Raw genomic sequence first — 22402 nt, 5'->3', positions numbered from 1 at the left:
CAGCTGGGCTTTCCAAGTCCTGCAGGATCCAGATCCCTCCTTTGTTCAGAAGAATATAGATCTGAGAGGCCTCATGGCTTCTCTTCTCCAGCTGGAGTCCAGGTGGAAATGTGGTGGACTGCCCCTCTGTGGGCCTGTGAAGAAGCAAAGGGTCATCGCACTAACCCTGGCCAAGTCTCCTGGCCTTCTCACCTGAGCAGTGAGGGAGGGAGCCACTCCAGTGCCCGTCCAGCTGGCACATGCGAGTGGAGTTGCCAATCAGTCTCCGTTTCCCCAGGCAGCTATAGCGGACGACAGACCCTACCGTGTACCTATCGCCTGAGATCTGGGAGTGGGGCGGGGAGCCAGGATGGCCACAGGAAACCACTGAAACAAAGAGAACAACATTATGGCTTGCGTTACTATTTAACTGCAGGGGACGAGCGTTCAAAAGGAAGGTGCAATGGATGCAGCTGCAAAACACTCCCCTTTTGCACCCACAAAGTGGAATTTGCAGACACAGAGCAATCAACAGTTATGGGCCAGACCCCTCAGTTGGTGTAAATCAGCATAGCTCCATTGACTTCAATAGAGCCTCACCAATTTACACCAGTTGAGGATCTGGCCCTATGTGACCTTACATGAACTGCCCATTGAAATCTTGCATACCCTTACTCCCTACTCAGAGGAGCTGGCACGAGTGACATGCACCATTGAGGTGCTCAAAACAGAGTTTCAATGGTGCACAAACCTGGCACTGGTCCCTGGGGTGGATTTCACCGGGGCTGGTCATGTAAACGTTTGCACAGGGGCTGTCCCAGGTCTGTGCATGCAAATACCCAAATGCACACGTGAAAAAGGATTTTCCAGGCATACACTTTGCACATTCCCGTGAACATCCATCCCCTATTAAAAATGAATATTTACACACACACGCACACACATATTCCTTGGCAGTATGGGATTCTGTCAACACATAGCCGTATTAGATGCAATGTCACACCTGATGAAATTACTCTGGCAGCTTGTAAGAACTGCTCACCCTATGATTGCTACTAAAAACACTGTTAACAATAATCAATTGGTTTATTTAGCTTAGCTATTAGGGTAGATGAAGCTTGGCTATTCACAAACAAGCTGACAACTCTAAAGGCGATTAAATATGATCTGATCTAAAAGAGTCTTTATGTGAGGGCCATTAGAATTTCTGAAGGGAAGTATCAGCAATGGATGCATTTCCCCCTTCTGCGTAGGTGGAATGCATGATGTATTCTTCAAGAAAAAGAAAAGGGTGTGGATGTTTATATAGAGTACGTGGGCACTGAAAGATATTGACACAGAGCTGTGACTAAAACCAATGCCTTTTGCAAAAGAAATTAGTTTGATAGCTAATAAACTCAAACTGAAACGAACAAGTCAATAACGGATACTCCAGCAGACACATCTAAGCTAAAAATCTGTGACCGTACTGGGGGTTGTAAAGCATTTGTGCAGACAGTTGGAACAAATTTCTTCTGTTGTGCTAGATTTTGCTGTGGTAGATCTCACTTACTGTATCAGAGTCCCTCTTCCACCCCTTAAAGAACAGGTTTTTTTCCTTCTCTAAAATACTCACTAGCCAAAATGCTCAAACCTGGGTTACCTGAAGGTAAGATTCCTGGGTCTACATTTTAAAAAGTGAGTAGTGATTACAGGCGCTAAATAAAATTAGTCTGATTTTCAAAGGTGGTGAAAACACCCATAAAATCCTCTGAAGTCAATGGAAGCTGTAGGTGCTCAATGTTTTTAAACCACAGGACCACGTTTCTTTAGCTCCTTGGCTATGGATGTCAAGAGCCCGGCTTGAGGCACCCAGGTATGAGAAGGTTGGCTATTTGATTTGAGTGCCTGTAGATTCTAAGGTACGTGGTTATCACTTGTCAATTTCCCATGGCTTGTGCAGCATGCTTATAAATGTAAGATGGTGACATGCTGGTAACAAAGGAAAAGAAAATGTGCCAAAAAACTAGTTTTTATGACTTGGTGGGAAAAGGATAAATAAAGGAATTTAAAAAGATTGAGGCTTTGGAACAGCTCAGCTGAATGAAACTTAAGGGGCTAGGTAGGAGAACTGATTGTCTCCCTCCATTTCTGACTGTTTGATCTATTTGTCCTGCAAGGTACAACTCCTGAACAGCAGATGCACCAACGGCAAGTAAAAGAAATCCTAACGATTTTACTCTTGAAGAAGGGATGTAAACACGAAAATCAATAACCATCGCTCATCTGGAGCTGGTGTGTTTCCCTTTCGCCTCACTTGCCCCCTGTCCCTACCACATAGCCTTTCTTCCTTGTTAAGTGCTTTGTGGGTTTCATGGAAAATTGACTGGATCCACTGAGGAGACTTTAACTGAAAGGTTATGTCTAGCTGTGCAGGAAGTGAGCACATCCATCGAGAGGTTCTGCTTTCTCTATCTGCCTGAGCAGCTATATAATTTGCAATCACCTTTACCGGGTTACAATGACCCATTTGGCTGCTTTGGATTTTCTGTTGGGGACCATTAGGTGCATGGTGAATTATGCCATTTTCTCAGGGCCTAATCCAGTGCCCATTGCAATCAGCGGAAAGACTCTGCAGCCAGGCCCCAAGTGCAGTGTGAATTAGTTGCTAGTGCACTGGACTGGGACTCAGAAGACATGGGTTCTATTCCTGGTTCTGCTGCTGGGTGACCTCAGGCAAGTCACTTTGCCTTTCTGTGCCTCAGTTTCCCCATCTGGAAAAAGGGGAGAGTGATACTGACCTCCTGTGAAGTGATGAGATCTAGTGATGAAGAGCTAGGTATTACTATCATTACTAGTCCAGCGTCCCCAGCTGCCTGACAAGAATGAACCTCCCGTACTGTGTTACAGATCTTGTATTGATGGGGTTTGTACACTGCCTCTCCCCCATTGTACCTAAGCACCATAGGATTGGATGATGCGGTACTACTTGAAATTTGTCATTATTGTTATAAAATGTTTTTCTTATACAGTGTCTCATCCTGCCTGGTTCCAAATGCCAATTTTGGGGGTTATATGGGTCCAGACTTGGTTTGGGCTCCAAGTTCTTGGGTCTAATATGCTTTTAAGGTGACAGCAGTGTATGTGCATGCACACAGGTGAGCTATCAAGCACTCACAAGCAATAATACACCGCAGGGTGTGTTCCCTAGGCTGCACTGAAGGCATGTCTCACGAGACAGAAAGAGTTCTCCCGCACCTGAGCAGCGTACCTCGAACCCAAACTGCACATCCTGGAGTGCATTACGATGGTTGTTTTGATCAGTTCTGAGCGGTGAGGCTACTGGCTCAAAACCACACAGCTCAGAGTTCCCATCTCCCAAATCAGACTGCTCCCTTAACCCAAGCCTTGGCACAGCATCCCATATCTTTCTTCACTGTGCCTTTACTTATAAATATCTGTAACTAACTTAAAGGCAGCAAGCATTAACGCTACTTTAAGGGGAAAAAAAGTCTACAGCATGACTCAAGAAGCGAGTCCTCTGGAACATGCATTTTGCAAAAGAGTAAAAGCAATGAAGGTGTTTATTTTGATACTGAGCTGACGTTGCCTTTCTCCAAAGACATGTGAGCGAGTGGGTGTGTGGAAGTTCGGATGTATATGAGCTGTGCTAAATCTGCTGTGGCTAATTACATGCTGCCTTGCTATAAATTCCCCGTCTGGTATCTACTGGAGAACTGACGCTTCTCTTCACCACCTACCATATTGTCGCTGCAGCGGAATGGGGTCAGGAATCCAAACTCAAAGGCGTCTGCATTTCATTGGTGGGTGAAAGGATCCCCACCTAATCTAATCTCTCTCTAGACCATATTTTTTCCCTTCTAGGGGCACCATCCAAAGCCTGGTGAAGTGGATAGGAAGATGAACACTGACTCTCCAATGGGCTTTGGATCAAACCTTGTAGGCATCATTCAGCTAAAGAGTGACGGAAACCCTTTGAGATGAAAGGCTGCAATGGATCATTTGAGTATGACTTCTTTAGCAATGCCCTAAACAAAAGGGTTATGCTCTGAACAACTTACAAAGACACTGTGGGAGGGACCGGTCCCAAGTGCCATCCCCCTGACAGGAAAGTACATGTGTGCCCAATAAGTAATATCCATGGCTGCATTGATATGAGACAGTTGTTCCAAAGCTGAATCTGTGAGGACCACTTGGCTGCACTTGACGGATGCTGTTTTCCAGGTGCCCGGGGTCAGTACAGTTTACAACTGCAAACAAATAACAGAAAACAAAAATACAAAACAAAGGGTGTAACAAAGAACAAAGGACTCTCTCAAACAAGGAGAAAAAGGGGAAGAAATCTCAAGTCACACATTCTGCAGTTTGGGTTCTTTCTTTTTTCTGTCTTTTAAAAAAAATCAAACAAAATAATTGGATTTAAAAGAAGAGATCATCTTCTGGGCCTGATCCTGCCATGTGACGTGCAGAGACAGAGCCTCGCTCATTGGCTCACTGCAGGATCGGGCAGTTAGCGAGCAGGTGAGAAGAGCTGACTTTGCCATTGACCAGGCAGCAGTAGGGACAGAGATAAGTGGCTTGACAGAGTGTAGAGGAATGGAGTGCAGGGATGGGGAGGGGAGGGAAGGAGGGAATTTGGTAAGTGAACTTTTATGCTAATACCGAAGGAGGCAGGAAGCCCTGGAAATGAGAGGGAAGAGAGGTTAGCATATGGGAACATGACTGAGTGTTTCTGGGTCAGATCCTTGGCTGGTATGGATTGGTGTATCCCCACTGACTTCAGTGGGGCCTATCCTGATTGAGACCAGCTGCAGATATGGCCCAATGATTTTTTTTCTTATTAGCAATTCACACTTCGATAGGGTGGTAGGGAAGGGCGTAAAGCCTCAGGATCGGGATCAGCTCTGGGGTGAATAGGTGCAGCGCCCCTGAACTCGGGGGGGAGGGGTTGTATCTGCTTATGCCACATAGGAATGTTTGGCCTTCAAACATCACTCTTATGTTCCTACTGAGCTGCAAACTCTGCTTTATGTTGACTCATGTTGGCATCTAACTGGATTTCAGGGACCAGGAGTAACCAAGGATGTGGCACAGAGAGAAACAAAGTCCAACTCATCTTGATCACAGGGGGTGGCATTTGCACCATTCCTTCATCAGCAAAACCCCCATCACATCCTCTCTGTGCTTCCCACTTACACTCCCCCTGCTGCCTTCATCGCACCATGTCAGCTGAAGGAATGACTAAGCAGGAAAAACAAAACACAGCCCCAGTCTGCAAGGGTTTTTCCCTGGGCCAGAGTCGCAGCTGGTGAAAACTCATGGAGTTCCACCCACGTCAACAGACTGACGTGACACTGAAGGTGACGGCACTGCCTCGATTTACACCAGTGGAAGATCTGGCCCAGGGTTGGTAACTAGAAATCAAAAAGTTCACGATGAAAATAGAAGAGGAGTCCCCTGTTGGGGCTTAGCCCAGGGGCTCTGCTCCGTGCGTGGAACAAACCCTTCTTCCACCTCCATTTCCCACGCAGCCCCTCTGATGCACCCAAGTGCGTGAGGAGGGGGAAGCCGAGCTGCTGCTATTCCCTTGTCACAACCCGGTTACGCCTGAAGGCATTTCTGATCCTTGGACTATAGCTCTAGCCACCCTCTACCCCTTCCAGCAGCAGCTTCCTTTGAAGGGACTGAGGCATTCATACGCTCCAGGCCTCAACCACAGTGGTCGAATGAGGACCAGAGGGAAGATGACTTACTGCGGCAGGCGGGCAGGGAGTTGCCCCACTGGCCGTTCGCCAGGCACTGTGACTGGGATGCCCCTTCCAAGTGGTACCCGATGTTGCAGACAAACTTGGCCACGTCGTTCAGGTTGAACTGGTTCCCCTGCGTCAGGCCGTTGGCTGGGTTGCCTGGGTGACCGCAAGTGATGGCTACAATCAGAAAGTGGAGACATTACCTCTGTGGCCCCTGTGGTTGCAGAAAGTGAGCCTGGAAGGACAGTTCTCAAGCAATAAGGTCACCAAGAAAATACCACCATATTCCACAACAGCATCGAGGTCCATGTCTTTGGAATGACACTCATTTACACCTGCTGTGTTGTTCCTGCTGGGGGCATTTCCTAAGGGAGTTCAGCACCCAATTCCCACTACATTTCACTGTGATTTGGGCACCTAACGCCCCTAGGCTTCTCTGAAAATCCCAGCCATTATTATTAATTCATTCGCGGAGCACCCACAGAGGTGCTAGGCACCACCCAGACATTCAAAGCCATGAGGCCTGATTCTTCTCTCGCCCCCCCTGGTGTAAATCAGGAGCAACCCCACTGAAGTCCATGGAGTCACACTGGGCAGGGCCGGGGGGAAGAAGGGGAGAGGAAATAGATTTAACCAGAAGAAGAAAGTCAGGTACCTAGCTCAAAGAGCTTACAATCCAAATGGCCTGAGATGAGAGAAAGGAACATAAACCCTCCGGCTCCAGGGCGTAAATCAGCTTTTAACTGATGGGGGTTAGGAGGAAACCCAGAGTGTCTACTGCGGGATTTTCTCGTACCTTCCTCTGGCGCAGATAGGCCCCTGTCAGAGACAGGGTGCTGGGCTAAATGGACCAGGGCTCTGACCGACTGTGGGATGCTTATGTTCTGAAGATAATGCAAGGGGCAGGATGGGGACAGAGAGACAACGGACACAACAATAGGATTACGTGGGCAACCAGTAGAGACAGTGCTTGGATTTAATACAGGCTTGGTTGGCTCATGGCTGGTTGGCCTCCTACCCCCCTGAGAGAAGCATGGTTGGCTCACAGCTGCTTGCAGACCCCTACAGAAACAAGTCTTAAAGAAGGATTTAAAGCCATAGCAACCCTACTGGAAGGAGTAAAGTTGGGAACCTTTACTCCAGAGTACAGCAGTATTTTCGGTTTGCAAAGCAAGCTTGAGGATTTTCAGCTAAGAGCCTTCTGGCCACGTTAAGAACATGGCATCCTTTGATAGTCAATAAGAAAGCAACATTGATTGGAAGACATAGGAATTGCCATGGTGGAACAAACTGATAATCCATTACCAGAAGTCCAGTGTTTTGTCTCCGACAGCAGCTGTGCCAAATGCTACAGAGGAAGGTGAGAACAAATAATATACCTGGTCAACTGGGCAAGACTATACCACGGGGAGAGAAATTTCTTCTGGACCCTAGCTGGTGACTAGTTTAGGCCTTGAAGCATGAAGATTGACAGCCTTTTGGTGCTACACAAAGCAGACGTCATGCTCTCTCCGAGGTATCCATGAGTCACCATTAGGGTCCTATTATAGCAGTTGTGAACTAGGTGGTGGATTCTTTGTCAACATAAAAAGGAGAGTCTCTCTAGACTGCACCTATCTCAAATTCCAGTTCGTACATAGCATAGCAACTCTTGTGGAGCAGGTTTAAGAAAAGAAACATTAACAAGACAGGGAATTATGATGGGATAACACAATGCCCCACTTCTATATAAATAATGACGCAGCCTCAAGGCATCTATTTTCAAAACCCAACATTGCTCCATTTTAATTACTTTAAATGCATGTTACCCCAAAGGGCTGCTGTAGTTTTAATTACTTTGAGGCCATCTTTTGAATATCAGGCCCCTGCACAGGATGCTCTGAATCCATGAGCAGCCAAATCAGCTTTTAATTGCCAAAAAAGGAAATGAAGCTAAGCTAAGCAACTGAAAGTCCCATTAAGGCCCCTGTATTTGAAAGGTTTCAGAGGAACAGCCGTGTTAGTCTGTATTCGCAAAAAGAAAAGGAGTACTTGTGGCACCTTAGAGACTAACCAATTTATTTGAGCATGAGCTTTCGTGAGCTACAGCTCACTTCATCTGATGAAGTGAGCTGTAGCTCACGAAAGCTCATGCTCAAATAAATTGGTTAGTCTCTAAGGTGCCACAAGTACTCCTTTTCTTTTTGTATTTGAAAGGTAGGTCACCAGTGCAAAGTGAATTGATGCAGTCAGGCCATGGGACCCGCTTCATTCTAATGGGCTGGGCGTATAGACCTTCTGTTGGATTGGTTCCATGAGAAACCAACTGATCCATGAAAAGGCATGTGCTTTACAAATGCTGTGGTTTAATTAATCTAACTGGCTGAAGGTGTGGTTTGAAAATTCCCGCCAGTCAATAACAGTTGTCTACCCAGCAATCTGACTTACTGGCCCGGGCTCATTACTCACCTCGCGGACTAAATGTGTTTTCTGCTTCTCATTGTGGTTCACAGATGGCTAGTAACGATGAACCAAAATGTTGCAGCTAAACACTCGCACACTTTGGGTGTATTCGAAATCTGGTATCAGACCCTGAGCGCAATTTTTATATGACCGTTATCCTCATAACAGAATGAAGGGAAAAATGGGTGCAAACGGCTCTGAATTTTGGAGCACCCATAAAGTTTTGCAGTTTGAGCCCATCTCTAACATTAGACTTGTGTCGGTGTTATTTATTGTTTTGCAGGGCAGCTACTGGCTGCTCTGTATCTTGCTTTGAAATGGATGTTGCTATCATATCTGAGCACAAAGTTATAGCAGAGATAGAGGAGGTTGAAAGCAAACAACTGGCAAACCAGGATATGAAATATATGGACTGCGTCATCTGTTGATAGGAAGATATTAACATCATAGTCAGAAATCCAGTGAATTATTTCATTAGCTTATTTACTGAAAAGAAAAATTAACATTCTGAGCAAGGTGACTCCTAAGAATGTGTCATAGGATAGGGACTAATTCTCCTCTCACTAACACCTGTGTAAATCAGGAGCAACTCCACTGATGTCTATAAAGTTGCCCAGGTGTAAATGAGGTGAGAATCAGTATTTTGAGCCAGATTCTGGCCTCAGGTCTAAATCCAGACTAGCATCATACATTTTAAAGCCAGAATGGGCCATTATGATTTTGTCTCCTGCAACACACAGGTCCAGAGAATATCACCTGTTCACCCCCACATCCAGACCGATACCCTCTACTTCAACCACAAGTTATCTTTTAGGCAGAGATCCACCCTTGCCATGGAGGTTTTTCTATATGACTTCAATACAGTTTCTCCAGTTTGATACCAGTGGAACTGAGATCAAAATATAGAATGGTATTATTCCATTCCAATGTACCGCCCAGGACATGGTCCTCTGGCACAGACACAAGTGCAGCAACTTCAAAAGCCCTCATCAGTTAAAAATATATGAAGAAAAATAAAATAAACCTAAGAAAAAGGTGAGAGAGTTTGTGGATCTGACACTGAAATGTGCACAGAAAATCAGTGGTTAATATTTCAAAACTTGCCACTCACACTACACATACAAAGTATTTTCTTGCGCATGCAGGTGAGATATTTGTGCACACAAACACACATTTTGCATTCACAATAGTTGTGTGCTCCTGAGGGAGGCAATTTGTGAAAATCTGGCCACAGGTATTTTAGCAACGGGAAATTCTTTGTGCAGTAGGGATCTCTTGAACAGATGGTAGATTAGAGGCACAAAATCAGCAGGGGGACAGCTCATAAGAAAGCCCATAAATCACAAGTTAGCAAAATGAGGATGCTCGCTTACACAGTTTGCCAGTCTGATTTTGTTCCCAGCACGGTGGCTGAAATCACCCTCGCTCTTTGGAACGCCCTGAGAATTAATTTGTTTGCTTCCAATTCAGGGCATCTTTTGGAAACCTGATTACATTTTATTCTCTCCCTTTCTGAAATGAGTTTTAATGCTTGTGAAAGGTGCCAGATTCACAGCCCTTGAGGCTGGTGCTTGGCTAAGGAGAGGACAGGCGGTTCAGAACGGACTGCAGCCAACGTTTCTCATCCATGTGTTTCAACTTTGAGCCGGAAGGACCAGCTGCAGGCTTGAGATGGCAAGTAGCCTCCAAGCTGACTCAACTCCACGGCAATGCAACACGCCAGTATCAGTTCAGAGGGGCACGGGGGATTTTTTTATTGTAGGAGATAGGAACAAGACTGAGACTCTCTTCCCAACCTCCAATCATTAATACAAGCCTAGCTGGCAATCATTTCTCACTAGGGCTGAAACCTCAACTAATCACCTAGATGCAAAATGCTCCCTCCCTAACCGGCTCCAACCTTCCTTGCTTGTTCAAGTGACTTTTCCCCCAGTTGCTCTCTCAGTCTCTGAACTCCTAGATGAACAATGGCCTGACACTTCCGCCTCTGTCCCTTCAATAGCAGGGCTAAATAAACCTGACAACATACTTACGCACACAGACAGGAGTTTTTCCAGACCAGTGGTGGTCTTGCTGGCAGATCCTCACCGACATCCCAATGAGGCGAAAGCCAGGGTTGCACTGGTACACCACGCTGCCTCGGTAGTTGTAGTTCTCTCCGTTGATCTGCCCGTTGACGATGGGGTTGGGTATGCCGCAGTGCCCGGCTGGATGGGGCACACAAGGGAATCCTTTCAGAACTGTGAGCACGCAGGGGCCGGTGGCAACAAAGCAAAGGACTTGCCATTTCGGGATATGGGGTCTGACCCAAGGCCTGTGGGGCCAATGGGTGTCTTTCCACTGACTGGAATGTGCTTTGGGGTCAGGCCCGGGGGCATTTCCTAAGAGGGCGAAGGGGCCTAGTCCCCGCAGTAGTAAATAAAATAGCAACAAATAAAAATAATGTATCACTTTTATAAACCTCTTTCATCTTCACAATCCAAAGTTTGTTACACTCATCGATCAGCTGAGCCTCAAATCCCATTTAAACATGTGCTTAAACCCCTTTGAATTCAGTGGGAGTGAGACTTAAGCACATGCATAAATTCTTGAATGGGGTTCTGGTCTCTCATTCCTTTGTGAAACATAGCTCATCACTTTACACAGATATCACTCCAGCACCTACCCAAACATTTCACTTCAGTTCCACTCCAGAGCCCGTTAGCCATGCATTCCCGCACACGTGACCCCACCAGCGTGTAGCCAGTATTGCAGGAGAAGATGGCCGTCGCGCCATAGATGGTTAAAGTCCCAATCCTGTTCCCGCTGGGAGGCGTTGGCAGGTCTCCACAGGAGATAACTGAAAGAGATCCCAAAGTATGCAGTGAGGAAGAGCAGCTGGGGGAATGCTTTGGAATGCAATGTAGTCTGTGGAACGAATTGTCACAAATTATTACTAAGGCCAAGAATTTATCAGGATTAGAAAAAGAGGATTAGACGTTTACATGGCTAATGAGAACATCCACAGTTGCATGACACAAGATGAAAACATATGGGGTATAAACCCTCATGCTTCAGGACATAAGCCAAACTCTAACTGATGGGGATCAGGAAGAAACATCCCCTATGGACTGGTATTTCCATAATTGTTCAGTATGGGATTTCTACAGCATCTGGCAATGGTCAAAGTCAGAGACAGCATACTGGACTAGACAGTCTGATGCAGGTTGGCAATCTCCACATTTTTGTATTTCAGATGCCTTTTGGGTAGATATACAGAGGTAGCTGGGTGACATTTAATGGCCTGACATATAAAGGAGGTCAGGCTAGATGATCTAATGTTCCCTTTTGGGCTTAAACTCTATGAATCTATGAACGTTCGGGCAACCAGGGTTCTAAAGAAACTATGAAGTTGACATCAGAAGTGTGACCCCAGAGACATTTGTATTTATTCCCTTCCAGTGACTGCCAGATCAGCTTAAAAGTCAAAAGATATATTCCAGGGAAGGTGCCCAAAGTTTGGATGACATGCCAAACTTCCCCAGTGATTGGGGAGAATGTGTGGATCCAAAGTTTAGTTATCACAAGCTTTAGACTGAGGTCCCGCCCACAAAGTTCAGATCTGACCCTCTTCAAGCTTTCTGTCTGGCCAGTCTCTAATATTTTCAAAGTCCCTAACGCTTCCAACTCAACATGAGATTTGAGGATTGAGCTGGGTTCTTTCTGCCTCCTCTCTTGCCACCAAGATTCTGCAATTGGAATTTAGCTGACAATGCTCCTGACGAGGCAGAATGGGAGCTCACTCACTCCCAGAACAGGTTGAGCCCTGAAATGCCAACAAGAGCAAAATCTTGCGTCCGACAGTGAAGTCGGCAGCTGCATCTCCAGACACAAAGGTTGAGTAAAAGTGCCATTTCGAAGGTCTAATTTTTCTGTCTCTATCTGCACTTAAGGAGAGAAAAAGACCTTTCACAAAGGAAAGATCTAAAACACAGCAGTTGCATCAGGACAGACAGGATGCCTGGAGGAGTCACTTAATTCATTTGCCAAGAGCATTTTGATTTACAGATCTACACAGTTTGCTCTTGTAAACTTGGCATTTTTGTCAGATTGGAAGCTCAAGTATGATTTTAAAGTAGGGTTTTTTTTTGGTTTTAAATGCAAAGTTCACTATGGCGCTAGTGACAGCTGGCTGGCTGGGATCTGACAGCAAAGGATGGACAATTGCATTTGGGTCCATGTAGAGCTGTTCTAATTAAATTAAGAAGCAGATCAACATGTGGTCCATCCCTTGCTCCTAGCTTCCTTCTACTTGAGGAATTTGGCAGCTCAGCAACTAAGGCAGGGGTAAGGGTAGGGGTCGGTGTGTGTGTGCATGCAGGGGAGGGGGCTTGTGGGCTGGGTGGGGAGGAAAACAGATTCCTCTGTGAGATGTTTAACACTGCAGTCTGCCCAGGAATAGGCCACTGAGATTTGCCATCCTTACTTTTACATGTTGGCATAGGGTCACCTATGCTCCACGTCCCATTGGCCTGGCACTTGATGACCCGCTGGCCCGTGTAGTAGTACCCAGGGTCACAGATCAGCATGAGCTGGGCGTCGTACTGGTACTGGGTCTCGTAGGTCAGCCTCCATCGGCCATGCTCCACCATGATGCTGTTGATATCGGGGCAGGTGACAGCTGAACAGCCACCACAACCGTGGGGGAGCAAAGTGGGGGGGAAAAAGCAGAAACACGGGAATGAATTCAGGATTTCGCTTTGGGGCTCCTTCTGCCTCAGGGTGTGCTGGTCCTTTAAGGAAGGCTTCAGCACCAGCCCAGAGCCAGGAAATTCTGGGGGACGTAGTTTCTAGGTATGATGGGAGTTGGTGGCTTGGCAGCAATGGATGCTGGGAAGGGGAGAGAGGATGCCTGCTGAGAGAGAGGTCAGGGGAAAGAAAGCTCTTTCACGTCTCTGTCCCCCACTCCCAGCATGCATTGCTGCCAAGCCTACAACTCCCAGGCATTATTCCTCCCAGAAGTGCCTTGTCCTGGGCTGAAACTGGACGGAGACTGTGCTGGGCCTGCAGCCTCCCTTAAAGGGCCACCACACCCTCTTTTTAAGGGCTTCTTCTGTCCTTTGCCTGAATATCTCATTTTTACCTCTGAACAGAGCTAATTACAAAACAGCCGGCGATAACCTGTGAAACACAGTGGGTTAGGGCTTTGCCACTTAGGGGCTGTCCATAAGTTACGTAAGGCATTGGGGCGGGTCCTTAATTTTTCTGGTTTGTTTTGTTGTTACACAGTGTTACAAGGGGCAGGTGGGTCTTGAAAAAATCACCCCAAAAATGTACTGTGGAATTCACGAACAGCCCCTCGAGGGCGACGTCGTAGCTCTCACCCACACGTTCCATCCAGCAGAGGGGGCAGTGATGCATATTATTGAAGACCAGAAACAAAGCCATAATGTAACGTTCCCTTGGCTGGAGAGCCTTTTAAAACCACCTCGCGGACAAGGTGACCAGACCCAGCTGGGGGCTACTCACCCACGCACTGCGGAGGGATGTTGCTGTTACTCCACTGCCCTGTTTGCAGACACTCTGTGGTGGATTCTTCTCCGGCCTGCAGGTGGAATCCCTGATTGCAATGATAGACAGCTTTGGTACCCACTGTGTACTCCTTGCCAAAGACGATTCCGTTCTTCGGGGCTCTGGGCACTCCACAGGAGATAGCTGGGGAGGGGAAAAAATATTGCCCTCTGAGCTGAAATGTTGATAGATGGTTAATTAATAGAACTGGGCCCACTCCAGGTGCCCCCACTGGTGGGGATTTCAAGCCAGGTCAAGGATTCATAGCTGGGCCGTGATGGACTGAGCTAACCTCCCAGATCCAAACCACTCCTAATTTTGAGATTTCTGAATCCAGAGTCAAACTCAGTGCTGTGGCCCATCTCTAATAAACACAAAGGGCCAGATCCTCAGCTGGTGTAAATCGGGGCCTCTCCATTTTTCAAAGTCAATGGCGTTACACCCCGACCTACATTTTATACAATGCCTGTAATACTAAATAGATCACAAAGTGCTCCACCGTTTTAACAACAGAGTTGCAAGACTAAATAAGAAAATGACCTTTGTATTTAGATCCTATAGCACCCCGGACCTCAAAACGTATTCCTAGAATTAATTAATTAACCTGTACGACACCCCGGGAGTATATAATACAGAGAATTGTATAGTTTAGTTGTGGCAGAGGCAGGACTAAATTTAGAGTTACAGGCAAGAGGGAAAAAATGGTGGTCAGATGACAGGTGAAATCAGATGGAGCCAACAAAGTGGAGTGAGGCAGGGAGGCTGTGCAAGGTGACTGGAGCTGCAGAGAAGGCTCTCGCACTGTTATTGCTAAGAAACTCACTGTAGTAGCCAGAGGGAATGGTTTGGTGGTCAGCTCGGGGTCCAAGAAACAGAGATTCTATTAACCCTTTCCATTCAAGGACTTGTGGGGCAGGATTCCACACCCAGAGTTAAGACAAAATACCTAGCTTGAAGGGGACACACCAATTCCTCTTCATTTCATCTATCCAAGTCCAGGCAGAAAGGGGCACCCATCCAAATTCTTCCCGATGGGGCCCTGCTTCTCTATGGGTCAGGTTCTTGAAGCATCAGGAAGAGGAAACCAATCCAAACGTAGCTCCAGAACCTCTCGGCTCCCGGGATGAATAGGTCACCACAGACAAATGCATTATGACTAGCCTCTGTTCCTATTGCTGTGTTTTGTAAAGGGACCTGCTCAGTGCCACAAAAATAACATTTTACACACACAGGACTGCAGAATGGGGGACTCGCTGCTCTATTCAGCTGCACCATACCTAATGAGTGGGGGGCAAGCTCCCACTGAAAACCAGGAAGTAAAGATGGGTAGAACATGGCTCCATCCCCATGTACTCCGGGTAACCCAGTTGACCTCGTGATGACCACTTTACTACCCTAAGCATAACAGATCATTAGAGGCGAGGCTGCCCTTGACAACTGGGTGCCGCAGTGTTGAGAGCCCTTCCTGAATGAGTCTATCCCAACTGATTTCTGGGCACTCCCCTCTGTAAAGCGAGAGGCTGCAGAGATGGTGTCCCTAGCCTCTGTTTGCCAGAAGCTGGGAATGGGCGACAGGGGATGGATCACTGGATGATTCCCTGTTCCATTCATTCCTCTGGGGCACCTGGCGTTGGCCACTGTGGGAAGACCGGATACTGGGGCTGGATGGACCATTGGTCTGACCCAGTGTGGCCATTCTTATGCAGTGTGGTGGGCTGGAGTTTAAGGCCCTGAAAGTGTCTGGCTTAATGGGGCAGCAGGGACAGAGAGAGAGAGAGAGCGTTTAGAGGGTTTAGAAAGGGGGCTGATCCTAGGGGACAGAGGGGAGTGGACACAGAAGCTTGTCACCCAAGCAAAAGGCAGACTGGAATGGTGTGTGTCCGTGCTCTGAGCTTTGTACAACACACTGCATGTCATGCTGACCTCTTCCCGTGCCCACAGAGCTGGAATATTGGGCAAGCAGAGGCTGTCTCTCAATCCCCTTCTCTTCATTAGCATGCACTGTGGCTGCAAAAGTGGTCTGGGGCTCGCCTCCAAATATAACAAGTGGGTTCCCGCCCCACTCCTCTCGAGTCCGGGTTAAGATGGCAGCTGGTCCATTTGTATTGATGACTCAGAGCCCACCCGTCTGGACTGGCGTAGGACGGCAAATGGGAATGGAGAGCTTGTGCAATGTTACGCTGCTGTTAGAAAGCAGCCAACAGAGCCTCGCCGCAAAATGCCACCACAGGCTAGGGAGGTGGAAGAAGATAACAGGACTTGTAGGAACTGCCGCTTTGGGATGGACCCCTGCACCAAACAATGGTACATGTGGGTGTCTCTTTTTAAAAGGGTCTAAAGTTAATGTATTACGCGAGTGACCATCCCTAGAGAAAGAGCTTCCTCTGTCAGCCACTGCGTGGCCAGACTCAATGCACTTTGCAAAGGAGGGCTTGTAAAATGGGGAAACTGAGGCACAAAGACTTCCCCAAGGTCACCCAGTGGCAGAGCCAAGAATAGAACCCCAGTTCCCTGAATGCCACAGCAGTGCTCTAGCTACTAGATCACAGTTGCCACATTCAAGCTTCACCAGGATGGGCCCCCCTCTAGTGGTGAGAGGAATGTCCAGTCGTCCTCCTTCCTCCTCGACTGTGATAAGGGCCCTGCTATGCTAGGTGCTGTATAAACACAGAGAGAGAGACAGCCTTAAAGAGGTTAAAAGCCACGCAGACAAGGCATGCAATGGGAGAGTATTGATCACCATCCTACCGGTGGGGAACTAAAACACAGAGAGGTGATGTGGCTTGTGCAAGGTGTCACTCGAGGAAGTCTGGAAGAGCAAGTCACAGTCCACCACTTCAGCCACACAACCAGCCTTCCTCTTATTCACCCAACAGGCCATGAAAGGTTGCAAAACTCAGAGCCAGTCAGGAGAGTGGCTTTTTGTGATACGGGCCCCATCGGGCGTGGAGTGGACAGACCCATCACATTTCATTCCGCATAGACCTGCCATTGGTGGCATGCCTTTCCACCCTTACAGGTGCAAAGCACTTTCATCTCATTACCAGCACCTGAGCCACTCAACGCTCCAGTCTGGAAAGCAATTAAGCAGCACCTAACATAAGCTGGTCTTGCTAATATACGTGGGTAATCCAGCAAACACGTATTAGCGGGATCAGGCATATCCCCGGTTGAAATGATAATCGCACGTATGTCACTTCAGCGAGCTAAGGAGCTTGATGAATCCGGCTAGGAGACGGGGTGTCTAGACAAGTTGCCATGCTGAATACCAATTTCATTCAGAGGTGAAAGACGACGGTGCTGGAAATTCATATCATTCTTAGCCTGTTAGCTGTCATTTGGTAATCACTTTTTTCAACACATTATATCTGATCAAAGCAACTCAAGAGGTAACCACCAAGCCAATAGCTTTTCCTCTGGTGTCTACCTCACCGTGTCTGCCTCTCAGAGTCTAAGAGAAAGAGGAGACAAGGAGATGGTGGTGTTTAGGGACTTCGCCAAAAAGAGAACTCTCAGAAGTGAAAACACTTAGGGACCGATCCAAAGCCCATTAAAGTCAGTGCAGGTACGTCTACACAGTAAAAAAAAAAAAGCAAACCTCACGGCAGCGAGAGCCTGGGTCAACTGACTCGGGCTCGCACTCCAGGACTACCAACAGCAGTGTAGACATTCCCACTTGGGCTGAGCCTGGGCTCCAAGACCAAATCCCCAGGCCGGGTTTCAGGGCCTGGGCTCTCGCCCAAGCCCCAACACCTACACTGCTACTGCTATTTTTAGCTGCTGCAGGGTTTTGTTTCTTTGCGACGCAGACCTCCCCTGAAAGTCTTTCTACTGACTTCATTGGGATTTGGATCTGAGCTTTAGTGTGTATGGAACCAGAGAGCGGAGACTGCTCCATGCTTTCTGCTGGTGCAGGTATCCTTTAGCACCAATGCCATTTGCAAACCAGAGGACCTAGTGGCTGAGGCAAGGTACTGGAACTGAGCAGAACCAACTTCTGCCACAAGCCCCCAGCATGACACAAGGATTATCATCCCCGTTTGGGGAAACTGAGGCACTGAGCACTTAAGGCGGGGCTTTCCAAAGGGGCTGAAGAGAACTGGGTGCCCACTTTCCACTGAAACTCCAAGAGACTTGGAGACATCATTCCCTAAATTTCCTGTGAAAACCTTAAGCTGGGTATCCCACTTCCCCCATCTGTAAAGCGGGGATAAGCATCCCTCTTTCTGCCCACCCTTACTCTTGGGGGGTGAGCACCACCTCCTGCTGGGAGTGCGCACAGCACCTGGTGCAATGGGGCTCTAGGAGCTAAAGTAATACACACAATAAATAATAGTGGAGAAGCGACACCAAAGCAACTAGCCACACGGACGTAATATTGGGGAGGGGGTAATGACCAGAGAAGAAGCACTAGAACAAAGGGGCCAGACTTGCCTCTCTGTTATGCTAATTTTACCCTGGGGTAACCCCACTGCAGTGACACCATGCGACCCAGAGAAGAATTAGTCCCATGCTATTTATGGGCTTCTAGCACTCCAGCCAGTTATTTCTTCTTGTTATGCTGGTTTCCTTGTGTCTCTGTAGCTGCCTGTTTGATTTTGTTTGGACACCTGCCACTGCATAAACCCTCTGTTGACACAGGGGGTAGTCAGCAATAATCCTGGCCATTCAGGCCAGATATAGTTAAATAAAAAGTTCATTATGCTACTAATCCCCTCCGTTCCCCACAAAACCCTCTTCACCTGCAGATGGCCAGGCTGAAATGTGAACAGTCCATCACAGATGGCTGGCTGGGCCTTCGGATATTCCGCTTGCTGCACCACATGGGCTCTGGTGCCCTGCGCTTTGCAGCGGAAGGAAGTCCCTATTTGCAAATTTGGTATCCTTGAACAGAATGTGGGATTATTTAGTCTTTATTTACAGGCCCGGTGTGGAGCAGAGAGGCTTGGTTTTTGGGATTGCAGTAAACTTGCCATCTGCCCCAGCAGTGCATTACCCAGGTTGAAATGCAAGCGCCGCAATCCAGGGGAGTCAGAGAAGAGGACGAAATATTGGAACTCTTCCCAGGGAAAGCAAAGTCAGCATTTATCTTTGAGGGACCCATTCAGAGCCTAGCTCTCAGGATGTGGGGGGAGGGAGCGGGAAGGTATGAGAGCGGTGTTTACAGGAAAATGTGTGCTAGGGAAGGACACAGGCTCTGATGGCAAACTGCAAAAAGAAGGCAGCTTAAAAATAGACAGCGGAGGTAGAAATGATGCATTAGATCATCTTGTATTGTCCCCTCTGTGCCACTGCAGGATTGCTCCCCGCAGAATGTTCTGTACTAGTTCCATAAATGTCAGCCAGGACACAACAGCCAATGAAGATTGCTTGGAGAGGATGGGGAAAGGAATGGAGGATTCTGAGCTGGCAGAAGGGGGCCATGGGAAATGTCATTGTTAACTAAACCATGTGCTTATGGGGACCCCAGTTCCCATCCGCCCGACACGGCTGATTGTATGAGCAATTTATTCCATGTTGTGGGACGAGTTCCCAAATCCCTGCTGTGTGATGCTAGCTACTGGAAAAGAGAGATGCTGAGGACAGCCAAAAACAAAAGGTTGCCAGTTGGCTGAAAGAGAGCAACAAAAAATACGTGCTGGAGTTTATGTAGTTGTACTGGGCAACATAGACAAGCCAGCAATTGATCTCATCTCATCAAGGCCAGATGGGGGAGCTGCTACCACTGTGAATTACAGTGATAAGTAGCACTTAACTAGTGTTACTTATCCAGTACTACAGAGCTCAAAGATTTTGATAGTAGTGGGGAAATATGATTTGTATTTTAAAAATGGGGGACAAACTACAGCACAGAGCGGGGAAGTGACTTGCCATACAGAGAGACAAGGAGAGAATCCAGGAGTCCTGACTCCCAGGCCTGTACTTCACCCACTAGTCCCAAAGAATGAGCTTTCCCCCAACTTCACCTATCTAATATTTGTAAAGATACCGGGCCATACGCATTCCTGATGTAACTCTATGGAGTTGGTAGAGTCACACCAGGGAGGACTTTGGCCTGCTGTGCATTGATAAAAGAAGTAATCCAAATAAAGGCCAGATTGTTCACCCCATCATTGCTGGGTCTCCCTGCACACTCCTGCTGCTTTACCATGAGCGTTTCACTGGAACATGCCAGGTGGCTACAGGGCAGGGTGCATGGCCGAGTCACACCCAGTAAATCAATCCACAGGCACATGCAATTGTTATTGGTGAAGCAGCTCCCGAGCGAAACTCTGCTCGCAGGCAGCATTTGACTTTCCAGAGCGGCCCCTGCTGCTTTAGGAACAGCCGTAGGCCTGGAATGACTCTGGAAGGAGCAGGCTTCATGCAGGGTCTGAGCTGCCAAGCTCTCAATAACACCACAGGGGCTTTCTGGCTTCCAGATCTTGTAGCTGTAACTAATGGACCACACAACACAGAGTCAGCTTCCGTGGAATCACAGAGGGAGGCCGAATGGGACTCGGGGCCCCCCATCCCACTTTTATTGTCTTGTTGATGTCCACCTCGGTGCAGCTGCAGGACATGTCCCGCACAACCCAAGAACCAACACACTCTATATAAGTAAAATTCCCCCTGTCTTGCAGGAAGGGAGGAGTAGATCCTCAAAGGTATTTAGGCACCTAACTCCCATTCAAACCAATGGGAGTTAGGCTCCTAAATACTTTTCAGGATCTAGGTTGGAGGGTGGTTTTGTTTTGTTTAATAGGAATGTGATCCCCAATGTAAATCGCCTTTTAGGGCAGATAGCATCTCAAGTGGCCAATCTAGTAAACGCTCAGGAGTGTTACAATCCTCTGATGCAGCAACAAGGATGGTGGGGCTTTCGTTTAGAAAGATTTCAACAAGTAATTCCTGCTTTCTCAGGTACCCGACAGAAATTCTTCACACATGGTTTAATGTCTCATTCCATCGGGATTCATGAGCTATAGTTGCTATGACAGCCTGCTGCTAACATAACTGTGTCGTATGCTCGGATTCAGCTGCTCTATTCAACTAACCGGCTTTTACCCAAGGGTTATTCACTTGTTTGCCCCAGCCCCGTCCCTTATCCGTCTCTTGTTAACAGCACCGCTTTCCGTGGCTTGGATTGCTGTACCCTACTCGCCTTTCTATTAGTACGAACTCTAAAAAGGAACTCAGGGCAACCAAACACAGAGCAGCCCTTGCAATTGGAGAGGGTGGGTCCCAGTGCAAGACCTAGCAGTCTGGAGTGTCCGTATCCCCTCCTGCCCTCTGCAGTTGATTGAAAAACAAAGGAAGAAGTTAGCAACATTTTTGCAAATTTTACTCCCGAGTTTTTTGTGTCGAAATTTCAACCAAACAACATCACCCCGAAATGCTATTTATTGAGAAATGGTTAAAAAATAGAGACAATGTTGCAAAATTTCCCCTATCCTCCCCACACAGCAACTGTTTCCGTCAGAGTTTTGCATTTTGAAAGATGTAGTCATCTGGGTTTTTTTCCAAGTCCTCAGAGAAGCTAAGGTGTGAATGGACAGGATTTACAAAAGAGCCTAACACCCAGGTTTTTAATGGGCATTAGTCACCTAAATACCTTTAAAAATTTGGCCCAAAGTAATTTAGGAGCACAAGTGTACCTTACCCTCCTAAAACACTTAAGCATCTCTTGAAAATCTCACCCTGAACTATCCTGCTACTCCATGGGGTGAAGGATAACGCCAGTATGAGAACACCTTGCCTACACGGTACCTGTTCTCTGGCTAGTTTCCTGAGCCATCAATACAACGTTGATTCCCCAGCATTACATTCACTTGGATTCTTGGAACATTACAGGAAGAAACATTCAGAGCTATTGGAAAACCCCGTCAGGATAAAGAGGAGTGTTTTATCAACAGAGAAAAGCAGGGATGATCGTTGGACTGAAAACAGTGTGACAAAGCTCTGTCCTTGCCTCTGTGGGTCCCGCGTTTCCTGGTGGATTTCGCTAGCCTCAGAGGCTCACTGTGACCCTCCACGTAACCCTTCTTTTTCTAGAGACAAGGGTCACGGTCTACTGAGCCATTTTCATCATAAGCCAGCAAGGGAGGTGAGGAGAAATTATCCTTTCTTGCACAGTCTCTGTTGTTTCCCAGTCTCAGTGATTAATCAGGGGGCAAAAGGGGGGGGGAGCCCGGGCCCACCCTCTACTCCGGGCTCCAGCCCAGGGACCCTAATAGTATCAGCTATGGTAGCTGACCTTTTAGAAACATGACATGTACAATTCCCTGGGCTACTTCCCCCACAGCAGCCCTCACTTCCTCAAGCTCCACTTCCCCCTTACCTCAGGGCCTCCTTCCTTGTGCCTGATATGGTGTGTACTACTCAGCCTCTCCAACAGCACAACTTCCTCCCACAGTTCCTGACATGCACACACCACCTGACTAACTGGGAGGCTTTTTACTAGTTTCACCCAGCCCCTGAGTGGCTTCAGGTGTCCCAATCAACCTAGCATTCTCCCTGTCTTCTGAAAAGTTCTTAATTGGCCCCAGGTGTCTTAATTGACCTCGAGCAGCTTTCATTTTACTTAACCTGGTACCAGAGATTTGTTTAGCCTGGAGCTAACATATCTATCTCCCACTACTTTTCCATAGCCATCTGGCCTTGCCCCGTCACAACAGGTACAAATACCTACAGCAGTGAGC

At 47.5% G+C, this 22402-nt stretch overlaps 1 protein-coding gene across 4 annotated transcripts in view; it reads right to left on the bottom strand.

Moving 5' to 3' along the window:
• The window catches only part of CSMD2 (CUB and Sushi multiple domains 2), a 549151-nt gene that overhangs the window by 48771 nt on the left and 477978 nt on the right, over positions 1-22402 (bottom strand). For all 4 annotated transcript variants that reach the window (XM_048825804.2, XM_075121410.1, XM_048825805.2 and 1 more), the window contains 7 exons: positions 13680-13865; positions 12637-12831; positions 10837-11010; positions 10205-10378; positions 5733-5906; positions 4041-4229; positions 193-366 (listed from right to left, as the gene is read on the bottom strand). In XM_048825804.2, coding sequence (XP_048681761.2) covers positions 193-366; positions 4041-4229; positions 5733-5906; positions 10205-10378; positions 10837-11010; positions 12637-12831; positions 13680-13865 — 1266 coding nt within the window. The remainder of the gene's footprint in view (positions 1-192; positions 367-4040; positions 4230-5732; positions 5907-10204; positions 10379-10836; positions 11011-12636; positions 12832-13679; positions 13866-22402) is intronic.

The sequence above is a fragment of the Caretta caretta genome, chromosome 19 (genome assembly GCF_965140235.1).
Source record: "Caretta caretta isolate rCarCar2 chromosome 19, rCarCar1.hap1, whole genome shotgun sequence".
NCBI lineage: Eukaryota > Metazoa > Chordata > Testudines > Cheloniidae > Caretta > Caretta caretta.
Note: the sequence above shows the minus strand (reverse complement) of the source record. Positions and strands in the feature narration are given on the sequence as shown.